Here is a 13,722-nt window from a genome sequence, read left to right as displayed (position 1 = left end):
CACTGGTAAATGTAGCAGTACAATATTATTTTCTCCTTAAAGATGAATCAGAAAAGTAACATTTATTTTAAATACATACAATTAAACAAATTGCATACACTTCCTGATATTGATAACATATCTCATTATTATTATTTTCTTTTTCTCATGTTAAGAATATTCACATTTACACTACAACAACACAAAGTATAAAAAAGTTACACACACATAAGCAGTTAATTGTTGTATATTTTTTGTACTGTTTAATTCTAAACCTAGAAAGAGAATAATAATAATTAAATTAAAAAAAATAATAAAAATTATGGTTAAAAAACTATGTTGATGGTTACAATATTTAGTTTTTGTTTTTTTGGTAACATCCTGATGACCCAAAACTTAATTTATTCTGTAAATTTTTATGTTTGTAGATTTTATTTAGTCATCTGGGTTTAAATTTTGGATTATTTTAAACCTTTGTGCTAACAAAGAAGAAGAGGGAAGAAAAATATGAGCTGTGCCAATAAATTAAATTCAAAATCAATAAAATATTTCAAGTTCACATCAATAATTAAATTGAATATTGCATTCTCAGGAAAAGAAATATAAAATAAAAACTGGTGTGAACAACAAAAAAATTAACATTTAATAACAAAATTTTTTTAAAATAATAGTTAATTACCTCGTTTTGTTTTTTATCGACGATTTTTTTATGATGTTATTATAATAAGCAAAAAAAGCGCTTTAAACAGGATTTAAATAAAAGCCAACGTTGAAAATTGTAATAAAAAGTTCTTATCGAACATTATTTATAAAAACAAACGTATATTTCAAAAAAAGTACTCTTTATAAGAGTGTAGCTGTATATTTAATGAAAAAAAAAAAACAGAAAAGATGAATAAAAAACGTATTTATAGTACATGATATTGGAATCATTTTGAGAACAGTAAAAAACCATTTTGACCAAAAAAATAAATGAATAAATACTTAACCCAAAAAAAATTTCATAAATATTTCGAATTCGGATTTCTTTTGAAGATATTTTTATAAATTAAATATATTGATTTTGTTAAAAATGTTAAAGAGAAAAAATCGCTGTATAAATTGTTTTTATTTTTTTTTGTATTTGCGATTTAGTTTCTCGATCAACAAAATAAAAAATATGTATAAAAATTAAAAATGCTTTTATCACCTACTATATTGTAAATATGTACTTGAATTAAAAATGTTTCTTTTTTATAAAAAAAATATTTTTATTTATTTTTACCTTGTGTTACTAAACTGTTATTATTACTGTGTTGTATAGTTTGTATGCTAAATTTTTATTAACCAAGGGTGTTTGATTACAGCTATATGAAGTGGAACACTTTAATCTATTTAAATCTAAAAACAGTCAAGAATGAGGAAGTTGAAGATGGGCCATGAAGAGATTGTACAAGCTCAAATAATAACCAATAACTTTGCTGTTAATAAATTTATTCTAAAATCTCATTAAAATCACATTTCAGGTGGAACAACTTCTTTAATCCAATCTAAAAATGATGAAATTTTGGTAAAAATCGTATATTTCTTAGTATCGCAAACGGCTTTTCCACTTTTCCTCGGACTTATGCTCACCAAACCTTCTAAAAACCATTTCCCATCGTTAAAAATAGCCAACCCACCACCACTATCACCATTACAAACTCCAGTTCCGTTTAAAAATCCAGCGCAAAATGTAGTTGAAGTGATATATTTGTGAAAATCTTTCTTTTCATTAATCATACAATCTTTAACGGTAACTATAGGAAGATTTGTTGCTAATAAATGTGAAGCAAAAGTATCATTTTCGGTTAAACCCATTCCAACAACCGTCCCCATTAAGTTAATATTTTTATGAAACCGATTAAACCAATCGATACAAATTGGTTTTATAAATTCATTGATATTTACGAATGTTTTTAAATATAAAATTGATATATCTGACGCGTAATTCGTCTCGATATCGTAATAATTCGGATGCAATATGATTTTTTCAACGTTTCTTTGTTGCGAATTCGGTTCGTTTACGGCTAGGTCCACTTTGTATTTTCCAAGAACAGCTAAAATATCCTCCGGGGATTTTTTCCAAACGCAATGAGCGGCTGTTAAAACGATTTTCTCTGAAATTAAAGTTCCCCCACAAAAGAAATTAGTTTCCGATGTCTCCAAAGAGTATAAACCAACGAACCACGGCCAATTTTCAATTGAAAATCCCGATGAAATTAATGGAAGAGCGGACGATTTAGTACCACAAACTATAATTAAATAAATCATAAAACGTGATTTTTAAATTTAAAGTAAGATAACTTACTTGGTTTACATTTAACATGTTCCGAATTCCATCGCCCATCAAATTGACAAACAGCTTTAGATTTATCGATTTTTTCAACACCCTCGTAAAACTCTTTACATCCCCCTTCAGAAATCGTCCCAATTTCTTGTTCAAAATCGCAATCATTTTTCTCATCTTTACATTTTAAATCAACACCGAAAAGTTTTAAACCCGAACATTTTATCGAATTTGTATTTCTTAATTCAAATAAATCACAAATTGACCTAAACTCATCCGATCCATCGAAACAATCCGGGAAACCATCACAAATTAAAGAATTTTTTACGCAATTCCCGGATTTACACCGAAATTCGTTCAAATCGCACAAATTTGGAGCGCAAACTGAGAAATTTTCATCGGAATTATCACCACAATCATCGAAATTGTTACAAATTAACGAGTTTGGGATAACTTTTTGGTTTAAACATAAAAAATCGTTTAATCTAGAAACGATAATTAAAAAAAAATAATTATAAAAAATTAATAAAAGTTTACCCAATTTGAGTTAAATTACAATTAATCTCATCAGAACCATCGAGACAATCGATTTTTTGATTACACCTAAACGATTTTTTAATACATGCCCCATATTTACATTGAAAATGATCATTTTCGCATCTAAAAATAATTATTAAAATAAAATAGTTACTAATAAAATAATTTTTACTTAATTTGAGAACACAATTCAACATTTTCGTCGTTTCTATTCAAACAATCGATGGTACCATCGCAAATTTGGCTTTTTAAAATTTCATTTCCGTCGCCGCAAATAAATTTTGACTCTATTGTTGTAATAAAAACGAAAATTGGGAACAAAATCAACATTTTGGGTTAAAAAATATATTTAACTGAAATAACATCGAAATTTATTTAGTTTATATAAGATTTAAATCGTTTTGTGATTTTTTAATGGTGCCATAAAACTATTTGGCTATTCAAACTATTTTTTAATGTTATTTTTTTTATAAAAAGAAATTTAATAAAATAACTTTATATAAGGTGTTTAGAATCACGTTACAAAATCCTTTATGTTGATATTTTGAAACGTGACACTTTGAACTTTAATAGAATTGGTATTTAAAACAATATTATATGAAAATTGAGGTTTAAAATGGTCATTCTATCAAAACTCGAACAAGTTGGTTACTTGAGAACATCCAAGCTGTGAGGAATATGTGGAGGAGGAACCATCACTACCAATCTGTTTCCATACAAAATTTAGATTGCTCAACAACTGGTTGTTGCAGCCGAATAACAAAATGCCAGATATTTTCCAGAAATTGATGGTCTTCTCTGGACACGTTTTCTTCTTCTTCTACTTTTGACTAGGGATGCATCCCTGTTTGTTAAGCCTCATGTTTGGACTCTGGAGATGAGGAGAGCCAACTCTGTGCCCAGTTGTAGTGTTTTTCCTTTCAGTCGTCCACACATGCATATTCTGGCCAATTTCCTCTCATCTATTCTATCCACATACTCTTTCCACCTTTACTTTTGTCCATTTTACTACATCTTGTATGTTATATCTTTCTCTGATAGAGGTGATAGTCTGCCTATTTTGCAGTGTTATATTCAACAGAGATCTCAAGACTTTAATTTCCATCACCCTCATCCTCTTTACTCATACAATAAAACATTGACTAGTATTGCCTTACTTCATCACTGGTTATTTTTGAAGATATAAAACTATTGAATTCAATTTCAAAGAGTTCCTAAAAATCATTATGTTAATAATGTTTTAAATATAACATTTATTCGCCTTAGACCAAGAGTTTGCCAATATCAGGATAACCAAATTGAGGTTAGAAATTAATTTGATTTTCCCGGTAAAATTTGACATTTAAAACATTTTAAAGTGTCGCCATCTATCATATTTATGACTCATTACAAATTACTTTCAAAAACTTTGTGTGTGGGTAAACTTTGTGCCTTTTTAAACAATTATTAAGGTATTTTCGAAAAATTTATTCTATCCTCGATATGTAATGCAAAAAAATGTGTACATAACTTGCCCCAAATCTGATTTATAACCTCAATTTCCAACAGATTGTCAAAAAACCGTCAATATACCCAAGAAGTTTTCATCCTCAATATCAACAATTTATATTGTTATAAAGAAATGTCTAGAAGTGAACTAAAAGAAGAAATACATAAAGATGAGGACGTTTTTGGTTTGGGTTGTGCTCTTGAACTGTTTGCTGAGCACCAAGAGGTGTGTTCGATGATCGATAACCTCAACATAATAATAAATTCCGAAGAATCAATTATTGAAAGAGCTGAACAAAGATTTTTGGATATTTTAAAACAATATCATGAACAACCACACCTTTTAGATTCTTATTTAGATGAGATCTTGGAAAAAATGATCAAAATCATCAGATCCCCGGATAATAACATGAAATTAAAACATCAAGTTTTTAATTATATGTATATTTTAATAAACGTACGCGGATATAAAGTGATTGTGCGACACTTGCCTCACGAAGTAGCCGATTTTGAGCCCGTTTTAAGATTATTAGAACAACAAAATCCCGAAGACACCAAAACATGGATGACGAGATATGTTTTACTTTTATGGTTATCAATTATTGTTATGATCCCTTTTCATCTGTCTAGATTAGATGGATTTTATGAAAACGAACAAAATGTTGAAGGAAAAACTGCTATGATACGAGTTTTAGATTTATGTAAAACTTATGCTATTGTTAGTGATAAATGTAGAGATGCAGCAGCTTTTTTAGCATCAAAATTTTTAACTAGGTGAGAATTATGTTAATAATGTTTTAAATATATCATTTATTCGTCCAATATCAGAATAACCAAATTGAGGTTAGAAATTAATTTGATTTTCCCGGTAAAATTTGACGTTTAAAACATTTCAAAGTGGCGCCATCTATCATATTTATGACACATTACAAATTTAAATTATAAATTAATTATTTTCTTTTTTAGAACGGATGTAAAACAAATCCATTTAAAACAATTTCTCGATTGGGCCAGAAATTTGAGCTCAAATCCTTCAAGTACAGTTTTCCTTAAATATGGTGTTTCATCTTGCGTTGCTATGGTAATAAAACATGGAAAGCGCGAAGATCTTCTTCCTTTGGCGCGCGACTTACTCGATTGGATAATTGGTGATCATTTCCGTTTAAATTCCGGAAGTGACGTTCATAAATTAGTTTATAAAATCGTCCAACGCATCGGATTAATTTTTTTGCCACCTCGTATCGCAAGTTGGCGTTATCAACGAGGCAATCGATCATTAACCGCAAATTTAAGCGCGGGAGATGCTAAAACGGATATTACTCCCCAACAATCCACCAATTTAATTGAAACGACTCCGGAAGAGATTGATGTTCCTGATGAAATTGAAGAAATAATTGATCAATTAATTCAAGGACTTGGGGCTGAAGATTCTATAGTTAGATGGTCAGCTGCGAAAGGTGTAGGAAGAGTAACTTCACGTTTATCAAAAGAACTTGCTGATGAAGTTGTTGGATCTGTCTTAGAGTTGTTTAATCCTCGCGAAACTGATAGCAGTTGGCATGGTGGATGTTTGGCTTTAGCAGAGTTGGGAAGAAGAGGGCTTTTATTACCTGAACGATTACCGGAAGTTGTTACGGTTATTAAAAAGGCTTTAGTTTATGATGAACCGCGCGGATATTCCTCCGTTGGTTCTCATATTCGAGATGCAGCATGTTACGTTTGTTGGTCTTTTGCTAGAGCTTATGAAACTGAAATTTTGAAACCTTACGTTAATGAGATTGCTGGAGCTTTATTAATTGTTGCGTGTTTCGATAGAGAAGTAATTAAGTAATTAATTCAAACTATAAAAATAAAGAATCAAAATGTTGTTTTAGATTAATTGTAGAAGAGCTGCATCAGCTGCTTTTCAAGAAAATGTTGGTAGACAAGGAACTTTTCCTCACGGTATTGATATTATAATAACGGCCGATTTTTTCGCGATTAGCATAAGAAATAATGCTTATCTAAATATAAGCGTTTACATAGCTCAATTTGACGAGTACACGACGCCTTTAATCGATCATTTATTAGAGCGAAAAGTTGATCATTGGGATATCGCCATAAGAGAATTAACTTCGAAAAGTTTACACAACCTAACATTTAAAGCTCCCGAATATATGGCTAATAACGTCTTGAAAAAACTTTTTGAGAAAGCCAAAAGTATCGATTTACATTGTAGACACGGCTCTGTTTTGGCAATTGGTGAAATTTTTCATGCTTTGGCGTTAGTTGCCGAAGAAAAAGGTTGCAAAATTAATCAGATTGTCGAAGAAGAAGAACTTATTGAAGCTCAAAATTTAATTGGGTTGTATTCTGAGCGGTTTTATTTCCGGGGGTTAGGTGGCGAATTAATGAAACAAGCTTGTTCTAAATTTATACAAAAATGTTCTATGGCTAAATTACCTTTCCATCAATTAAAGATTATTGGTAAGTTGTGAAGTATGTTGCAGTGAAAGCAAGATTTTGTAAAATTTTGAGTTATATCTTAAAATACTATAAGTATAAAGGCTTTCATTGCCATTGTTAATTATAATTTACACAAATACAATAAAAAATAGTTTTTATGTAATCTAAAACTACTAATTATTAAATATATTTTTTAGATGATTGGTTATCTCTTCTAAACACATGTCTTTCATACGACGTTCCAATTGTTAGAACGACATCAATAGAAGCATTACCAGCGCTTTTCAAAGAATATTATCAAGAAAGACCGATTGAAAACGTCGTAAAAACTTATATAAACGAGATTTTATCACCAAGTTGCACCCAAGTATCCAGAATGGGCCATTCCTTAGCTTTAGGGGTTCTTCCTTTCTTCATTGTTAAACAATATTATCAAGAAATAATCAAAGCGTTAATTGAGTCGACACTAATTACTCCGGCGACGGCGAAATGGGCTGAAAGTCGTCGAGATTCGATAAAAGCGTTAACATCGATTTGTGTTACATTAAAAGAAGATGGAAATGATTTCGAGTTTGTGACACAAATTTTTGAGTGTTTTTTGTTGGGATTAAATGAGTACACTCAGGATAATCGTGGTGATATTGGCGCTTGGGTTCGTGAAGCTTCGATGATGGGATTAGAAACGTTGACTTTATTGTCGAAAAATGATTATTTAACTCCCGATTTAGTTTCAAAAATTTTAACGGGTATTGCACAACAATCTGTTGAAAAAATAGATCGAACTAGAGCTTTAGCAGCACAGATTTTTTACAGATTAATTTATAACGAACCAAAAGTACCGCATGTATCATCTTTGGATGATTTAAAAAAGATTTTTTCTGAGGAGAAATGTAATAATTTAAATTGGAACTCTGCTAAATCAACTTTTCCTTTATTTGTACAACTATTAGAGTTGGAAGAATATAAATACAACGTTACTTTAGGATTAATAAGCAGCATTGGAGGATTAACTGAAACTTTGGTTAAAAATTCAAGCGCTTCATTTTTTGAAAAATTGCATGAAATTAAAACGAGACATTCGGCGGGCGATCAAGATATTTCTCATTTATGTGATATAATTTTAAAAATATTTATGAATTATCAAAGAAACGATCGTATTATTGTGCCCATGTTTAGATTTTTGGATAAATTGTTCAGTTCGAATTGTTTAACAAATTTATTAGAAAATTGCGAATGGGAGTTTCCAAAGAAAATTTTTAAACTGGTCCAAATGGAAATTAATGGTTGTAAAGACATTTATAAACTTATTGATGGAATTTCTTTACTTTGCCAATACTTACAGGTAAAATAAAAATAATTTTAAACCCATTTTCATTTATTAAATCATTTTTTTAGATTAACTCCGAAATTTGTGGAAATGCTTTAGTTCAACTTTCAATATTATTATGTCATCGTCAACCATATATAAGAAGGTCAACATCAACAAAACTTTATGAATCGTTATTAGTTTACGGCGATATGAGCATAATTCCTGAAGACAACTTAGAGCAGGTGATGAACGTTTTGAGTTCTACAGATTGGGAGGGAAATGTGGAAGAGTTAAGACTTGTAAGGAACGAATTATGTTTATTAATGGGTGTTCGTGCTCCCATTCTCAAGAAAAAATAATTATGTAACCTCACAAAGAAAAATGCTTTATTTTAAACATATAATCTCTTATTAAATTAATAATTTTTTAATCTAAAATGTATTTAATTTAAATCCTTATTTTGTTCTTTGATATCTTTCACTTCTTTAACATCTTTAATTTCTTTCACATCTTTATTTTCTTTTACATCTTTGACTTCTTTAACATCTTTGTCATCTTCTTGTTGCCTTCTTTTTGATAACATCCCAGGTTGGTATAATTGCATAGTTGGGCGATCTTTATTTCTAATTCTTCTTTGAACTCTGGGATCATTTTCTTTATTTTTAACTTTATCTTGATCGTCACTCCTTTCTTCTTTTTCATCTTTTACACTTCTCTTTTCCAATTTTTTTTCTTTATCTTCTTTCTTTTCTTCAGTTTTATCTTCTTCTGTTACCTTCTCTTCTTTATCTTTCCCTTTTTCTTCAACATCTTTTTTTATTGTTTCTTCAGTTGAAATTCCCTCTTTTTCAGCTTCTGCTTTTTTTACTTCCATTTTTCGTTCTTCTCTTCTCTCACTATATTTTTTTCCCTTTTTAGCCGAAGTGGGTGGTTTCTGTTCATCAGTTTCTTTTGAACCACCTTTTTTGGATTCATCTCTTTTCCTAGTATCATCATAATGACGATTATAACCAGTTCGCGATTTATAATCACGTTTTTCATATTCAAATTTATTGTATTTTGGTTTAGTTTTATTTGGAACTTTAAAATCTTTCGTTTTAAATGTGGTTTTTTCAGGTGCTTTTTCTTCTTCTTTATTTTTCTTTTCTTCGGGGATTTTCTCTAAATCAGTTTTGCTCTGTTTTATAGTAACAGCTTTTCCTGGAGAATTTTCTTCAAATCGTTTCCTTTTTTCTTCTTCACGAATTTTTTTTCTTTCTATTTCGCGGCGGCGTCGCTCTTCGCGTTTCTCTTCCCTCGATTTTAATCTATCCAATTTTCTTTGCTTTATATAATCTAATAAAGGTGTGCTACCATCGTTTTTATTATCTGCAGAGGGTTGATAAGAAAATTCAACTTTCTCATCTTGATTAGGTTGTCTTTTTAAAGATTCAACAAAGTCTATATATGTTGGGTCAGATTCGATTGTTGCTAATTTAGGATCAGGTCTAGGTTTACCTCGTTTTTTGGGAATTTTTTGAAATGAGGCAAATTCTACAACTGCGGCGTATTCATGACCTTTCCCATCAACAAAAACGTAATTATCAAATTTTTCTTTAAACATAAAAATATCTTCTGTGTTACAAAAATTAATATAAACACGGGAAAATGAATTTTCTCCCAAAGACATATCACCTTTTACTGTATACATATAATCGTAATCAGGAAGCGGAGATACTTGCGTTTGAAATTCTTCCAAAGTCATTGAAGGGGGTAATCTTCGAACGATCACTTTTGTAGATGGTTTTTCACGTTTTTCATGTTTTTGCGGTTCATTAGGGGGTTTCTCTTGAGACGTATTTTCCGGTAAAGCCATAGTATTTATACTTTTAACTAAAATTAAGTTTTAAACAGATTTAAGTCGTATATTTCGTTGTTTATATTAGTTTTGACATACTATCTTATCAGATATGTCAAATTTGTCTTTTAGGTTATGTGAAATCCTCTCCTGGTTTTATACAATCCTTTTTTAAGTAAATTAATTACATAACATTTATAAACGTTATTATTACAACATTGTATGTTACAATTACATTAAATAAATTATTAATCAAATTTCATTTAAAATTCACCACCGCCATCTAGCCCATATAGCACACATTACTTAAATTCTCATTCATACAACATCCAAATTGTTAATTTAAATGCAATTATTAAAAATTAATCATTAATTTTAATCAAAAATTAATTCAAATTAATTCCGTTTAATATTCATTAATAATTAAAAATTGAAAATTAACCTTTGTTCAGAAACGCAAATCATAACCTGATAACATTTTTTTGACATTTAAAACGTCATGTGTCAAACGTAAAGTCATAGCAAAACCTTTTCCATATTATTTCACCTCGTTCAGTGTTCGAATGTGATAAAATTCATCGTTGCTTAGTGTTTTTCCTTAATGGAAAATCAAAATAATCCATCCCCGTTAATTAGAAGCCAATCCTCGGATACTTTTGATCACGTTGCAACGCGATTTCAAAGGGTTTTACCCAATTATTTTAACGTAACTCATCTAATAGGAACAAATACTTTATCAGAACCGAATATTTCGCATATTAATGGACCTACAATGAGCCAGAGTTTTGTGATAAACGTTGAAGATGATGATAATTTGGGAACATCACCGGTTGACGCTGCAGCAACGACAAATAATATTAATCCAGAACCAGAAGAAGTGAATAATGTGGAAGCGGTGGATCATGTTTCTGCAACCGAAAGACTGCAAAATATGTTAGAAGCTAGACAATGTACAAAAATCTTACAAAAGTATATTCCTTTTGTATTAATTTTATTTGCAAAAGGTTTATATGATCATCATGAAGGAATTTTAAATGTTATTGTACTTTTAACTACATTTACTCATGCCAACTCTGTTGTTAAAAAAGAAGCTACAAAAAAAACTCGAAAGAATTATTCAAAGCTACTTTTAGCTTTATTATATATTGTTTGTGCTATCGTTTTTATATATTATCAGTTCGGTTGCTCAAAATTATATCTTAATCTTATTTTTATAAGAACTTATGAAAGTTCATTAAAAGTTTGGGATTTATTATGGATTGTTGGTGTTACCGATTTCATTTTAAAACTAATCACAGTTGTTGTTAAGATTTTTGTTACATTAATGCCACATAAAATCATTGCATTTCAAAAAAGGGTAATTATTTTATTATTATTTTTCTTAAATAATTATTTTGTTAATTACAGGGTAAAACATATTTATTCATAGAAGCAATTTCACAACTTTATAGAAGCTTAGCCCCAATCCAACCATGGTTATTTTATATTCTCGAGTCTTATGAAGGCCCAGAAAAAATCGTTGGTGTGTTCTTAGCTGCAGCTTATATGGTGTCAAAAGGACGTGATTTAATGTCTAAATTAAAACTTTTTAAAAATGCAGTTTTAAAGTTACTTCAAAACGTAGTAAGTATTACTTTGGCTTTATTTCTTAATTTTTTAATTAAAATTAATTTTTAGACTATCGGTTCTTCACCAAGTAAAGAACAAATTCAAACAGCAGGAGATCATTGTCCAATTTGTCATGACGAATATGATTCACCTATTTTATTACATTGTAGACACATTTTCTGTGAAAGTTGTGTTTTGACTTGGTTTGATCGCGAACAAACTTGTCCACTTTGTCGGGCTAAAGTTGTTGATGATCCATCTTGGAGAGATGGATCAACAACGTTTTTCATACAATTATTTTAAGTTTTCTGCTGTCTATATTTTTAGTTTTAAGGGTGTAATTATAAATAATAAAATTAAGATTTAAATATGGTTATATTTTACTCCATCTATTGAGTTTTGTTATAACTATATATATATATATTTTTTTTACTTTTCTCAAGTATCCCTAATTCAATAAAATTTCTTCAAATTGTTTATTATTAATTAATTATTTATTTATTTCTTTTTGAAAATAATTTCCATCTCCTTTTGTTGCTTGTCGATTAATCTCTTTATGCCGTTCTTTGCTTACAATCTCCTCAATAACTTCTCCATCACCTTTAATAAGTCGATATCTTCCTGTAGTTTCATCAAAAACTCTTTTTGTAACACTTTGTTTCTTTTCCCATTCTTCTTTGGTAATCGGAGTTACGATTTGTGATGTCATTAACGATAAAGGAACATCAAATGATTCATCTTCGCCAGATTTTTTTATATCACCTTTTTTAGATTTAGATTTTTTATGTTTTTTAGATTTCTTGCGATGTTTTTTCTCACCATCATCTTTTTTATCCTTCTTTGAGTGTTTCATTAATTTTTATTTTGATAAATTGAGGTTATGTTTACCTTTTTTTGGCAATTGTCAAAATGAACTCCATCTATTGATTTTCGTTACAATTACATAACCCCCACCACCTTAATTTCGCAGTATGGTCGATGACAGTCTCAAAATTTCTAGGTTATGTTTAAAACTAATCAATCATTTTATTTCAATCTAATTAAAAAACTACTCCAAATATGAGCGTACAATCAGAAAACGAGTTCAAACCGAACGAGGAGATTTTAGAATGTTTAATTACAATGGGAATTCCGAAGCGAGCTGGGGAACTTGTAAGTAATCATAAAACAAAAAAATCCTAACCTAAAAATGGACTCGAAAAGTGGTTATTAATCGCTGTGTACGTCTTTGTAGGCTCTGTATTATACAGGAAATAGTTCCGCTGACGCTGCAGCTGCATTTTATTTTGATAATCCGGATATAGATGAAGCTTCATTTTCGTTGTACAACGATGATGTTCGAGAGACTCATGGTCATCAAACTGTTGATGTTGAGGATGAGGAAGAAGTAGAATTTGCAGTGGGGACACGATGTAAAATGGTTTTTGTGGTGAATACATCACTAGGGATGGGCGTGGGAAAAGTGGCTGCCCAAGTAGGTCATGCAACTTTAGGACTTTATAAAAGTTTGGTTGATGATAATAGTGTTGTTAAGGATTTACAGGAATGGGAAAATTTTGGGTACGTTAATTAAATTATAAAAATCATATTTAAATTAAAAACTATTTAATTTTAATTTTTTAGCGAAAAAAAAGTTGTAGTTAAAGGTGAAACGAGCCAACACCTCTTAGATCTTTATAAATTAGCCAACGACAACAAAATACATTCCTATTTAGTACAAGATGCTGGTTATACACAAATAGAACCGGGATCTATAACAGTATTGGGCTTATTCGGCCATGAGAACGTCGTAAATACCATTTCTGGTACATTAAAATTGTTATAGGACTGCAAGCTTACGAATTTTAATTTAAATCGATTAAATTAAAAAATGTAACGGTAACAAGAAAAGAGAAAACGAATAGTAACGCAATAATCTTCTTCGTATTGAGTAACTATAAGAATGTTTTTGGCATATTTTTGTTTCTTAATCTAGCACTGTGTCAAGAATATCGAAAGAAAATGCCTTTTTTAGGAAAAACTCACTTTATCCTTTTCATATTTATCTCATTCTCTTGTAGATGTTATTTTTGTTGATATTAATGATTAATAATAATAAAAAATATTGCCTTCTTGAATTTTTAATGGTTTTATATATATTTAATATATAATTTCGGTTTATAGCATTTTCCGCCTTCCAATTGCAAATCTCCAGCTTTTGCAGTCCTCCCA

At 29.8% G+C, this 13,722-nt stretch overlaps 6 protein-coding genes across 8 annotated transcripts; 3 read left to right on the top strand and 3 right to left on the bottom strand.

The window, feature by feature from the left end:
- Positions 1–1,446: 1,446 nt before the first annotated feature.
- LOC111428242 (modular serine protease-like) lies at positions 1,447–3,172 on the bottom strand. The gene is made up of 4 exons (XM_071199315.1): positions 2,997–3,172; positions 2,825–2,947; positions 2,309–2,772; positions 1,447–2,252 (listed from the first exon to the last, which is right to left on the bottom strand). Exons 1-4 carry the CDS (start codon positions 3,152–3,154, stop codon positions 1,474–1,476), a joined length of 1,524 nt encoding a protein of 507 aa, XP_071055416.1. The 5' UTR covers positions 3,155–3,172; the 3' UTR covers positions 1,447–1,473.
- Positions 3,173–4,177: 1,005 nt separating this feature from the next.
- LOC111428512 (tubulin folding cofactor D) lies at positions 4,178–8,503 on the top strand. 3 transcript variants are annotated; one of them, XM_023064059.2, is made up of 6 exons: positions 4,178–4,275; positions 4,373–5,086; positions 5,279–6,131; positions 6,187–6,778; positions 6,955–8,099; positions 8,153–8,503. In XM_023064059.2, exons 2-6 carry the CDS (start codon positions 4,446–4,448, stop codon positions 8,423–8,425), a joined length of 3,504 nt encoding a protein of 1,167 aa, XP_022919827.2. In that variant the 5' UTR covers positions 4,178–4,275; positions 4,373–4,445; the 3' UTR covers positions 8,426–8,503. The 3 variants fall into 3 exon arrangements, with proteins under 3 accessions (XP_022919827.2, XP_022919828.2, XP_022919826.2); XM_023064060.2 differs by having other exon boundaries at positions 4,206–4,308; XM_023064058.2 differs by having other exon boundaries at positions 4,206–5,086.
- On the bottom strand, positions 8,436–10,279 carry LOC111428513 (regulator of nonsense transcripts 3B-like). Its single transcript, XM_023064061.2, has one exon. The coding sequence runs from the start codon at positions 9,919–9,921 to the stop codon at positions 8,509–8,511; it is 1,413 nt and encodes a 470-aa protein (XP_022919829.1). The 5' UTR covers positions 9,922–10,279; the 3' UTR covers positions 8,436–8,508.
- Positions 10,280–10,386: 107 nt separating this feature from the next.
- Positions 10,387–11,879, top strand: LOC111428514 (E3 ubiquitin-protein ligase RNFT2). Its single transcript, XM_023064062.2, has 3 exons — positions 10,387–11,260; positions 11,311–11,526; positions 11,581–11,879. The coding sequence occupies exons 1-3, from the start codon at positions 10,505–10,507 to the stop codon at positions 11,812–11,814; spliced, it is 1,206 nt and encodes a 401-aa protein (XP_022919830.1). The 5' UTR covers positions 10,387–10,504; the 3' UTR covers positions 11,815–11,879.
- LOC111428517 (ADP-ribosylation factor-like protein 6-interacting protein 4) lies at positions 11,868–12,422 on the bottom strand. Its single transcript, XM_023064065.2, has one exon. It carries the CDS (start codon positions 12,362–12,364, stop codon positions 12,002–12,004), a length of 363 nt encoding a protein of 120 aa, XP_022919833.2. The 5' UTR covers positions 12,365–12,422; the 3' UTR covers positions 11,868–12,001.
- A 50-nt stretch (positions 12,423–12,472) lies between these two features.
- On the top strand, positions 12,473–13,628 carry LOC111428516 (probable peptidyl-tRNA hydrolase 2). The gene is made up of 3 exons (XM_023064064.2): positions 12,473–12,663; positions 12,746–13,071; positions 13,135–13,628. Exons 1-3 carry the CDS (start codon positions 12,571–12,573, stop codon positions 13,334–13,336), a joined length of 621 nt encoding a protein of 206 aa, XP_022919832.1. The 5' UTR covers positions 12,473–12,570; the 3' UTR covers positions 13,337–13,628.
- The last annotated feature ends 94 nt before the right edge of the window (positions 13,629–13,722 follow it).

Source organism: Onthophagus taurus, chromosome 10, assembly GCF_036711975.1.
Source record: "Onthophagus taurus isolate NC chromosome 10, IU_Otau_3.0, whole genome shotgun sequence".
Classification (NCBI taxonomy): domain Eukaryota; kingdom Metazoa; phylum Arthropoda; class Insecta; order Coleoptera; family Scarabaeidae; genus Onthophagus; species Onthophagus taurus.
Note: the sequence above shows the minus strand (reverse complement) of the source record. Positions and strands in the feature narration are given on the sequence as shown.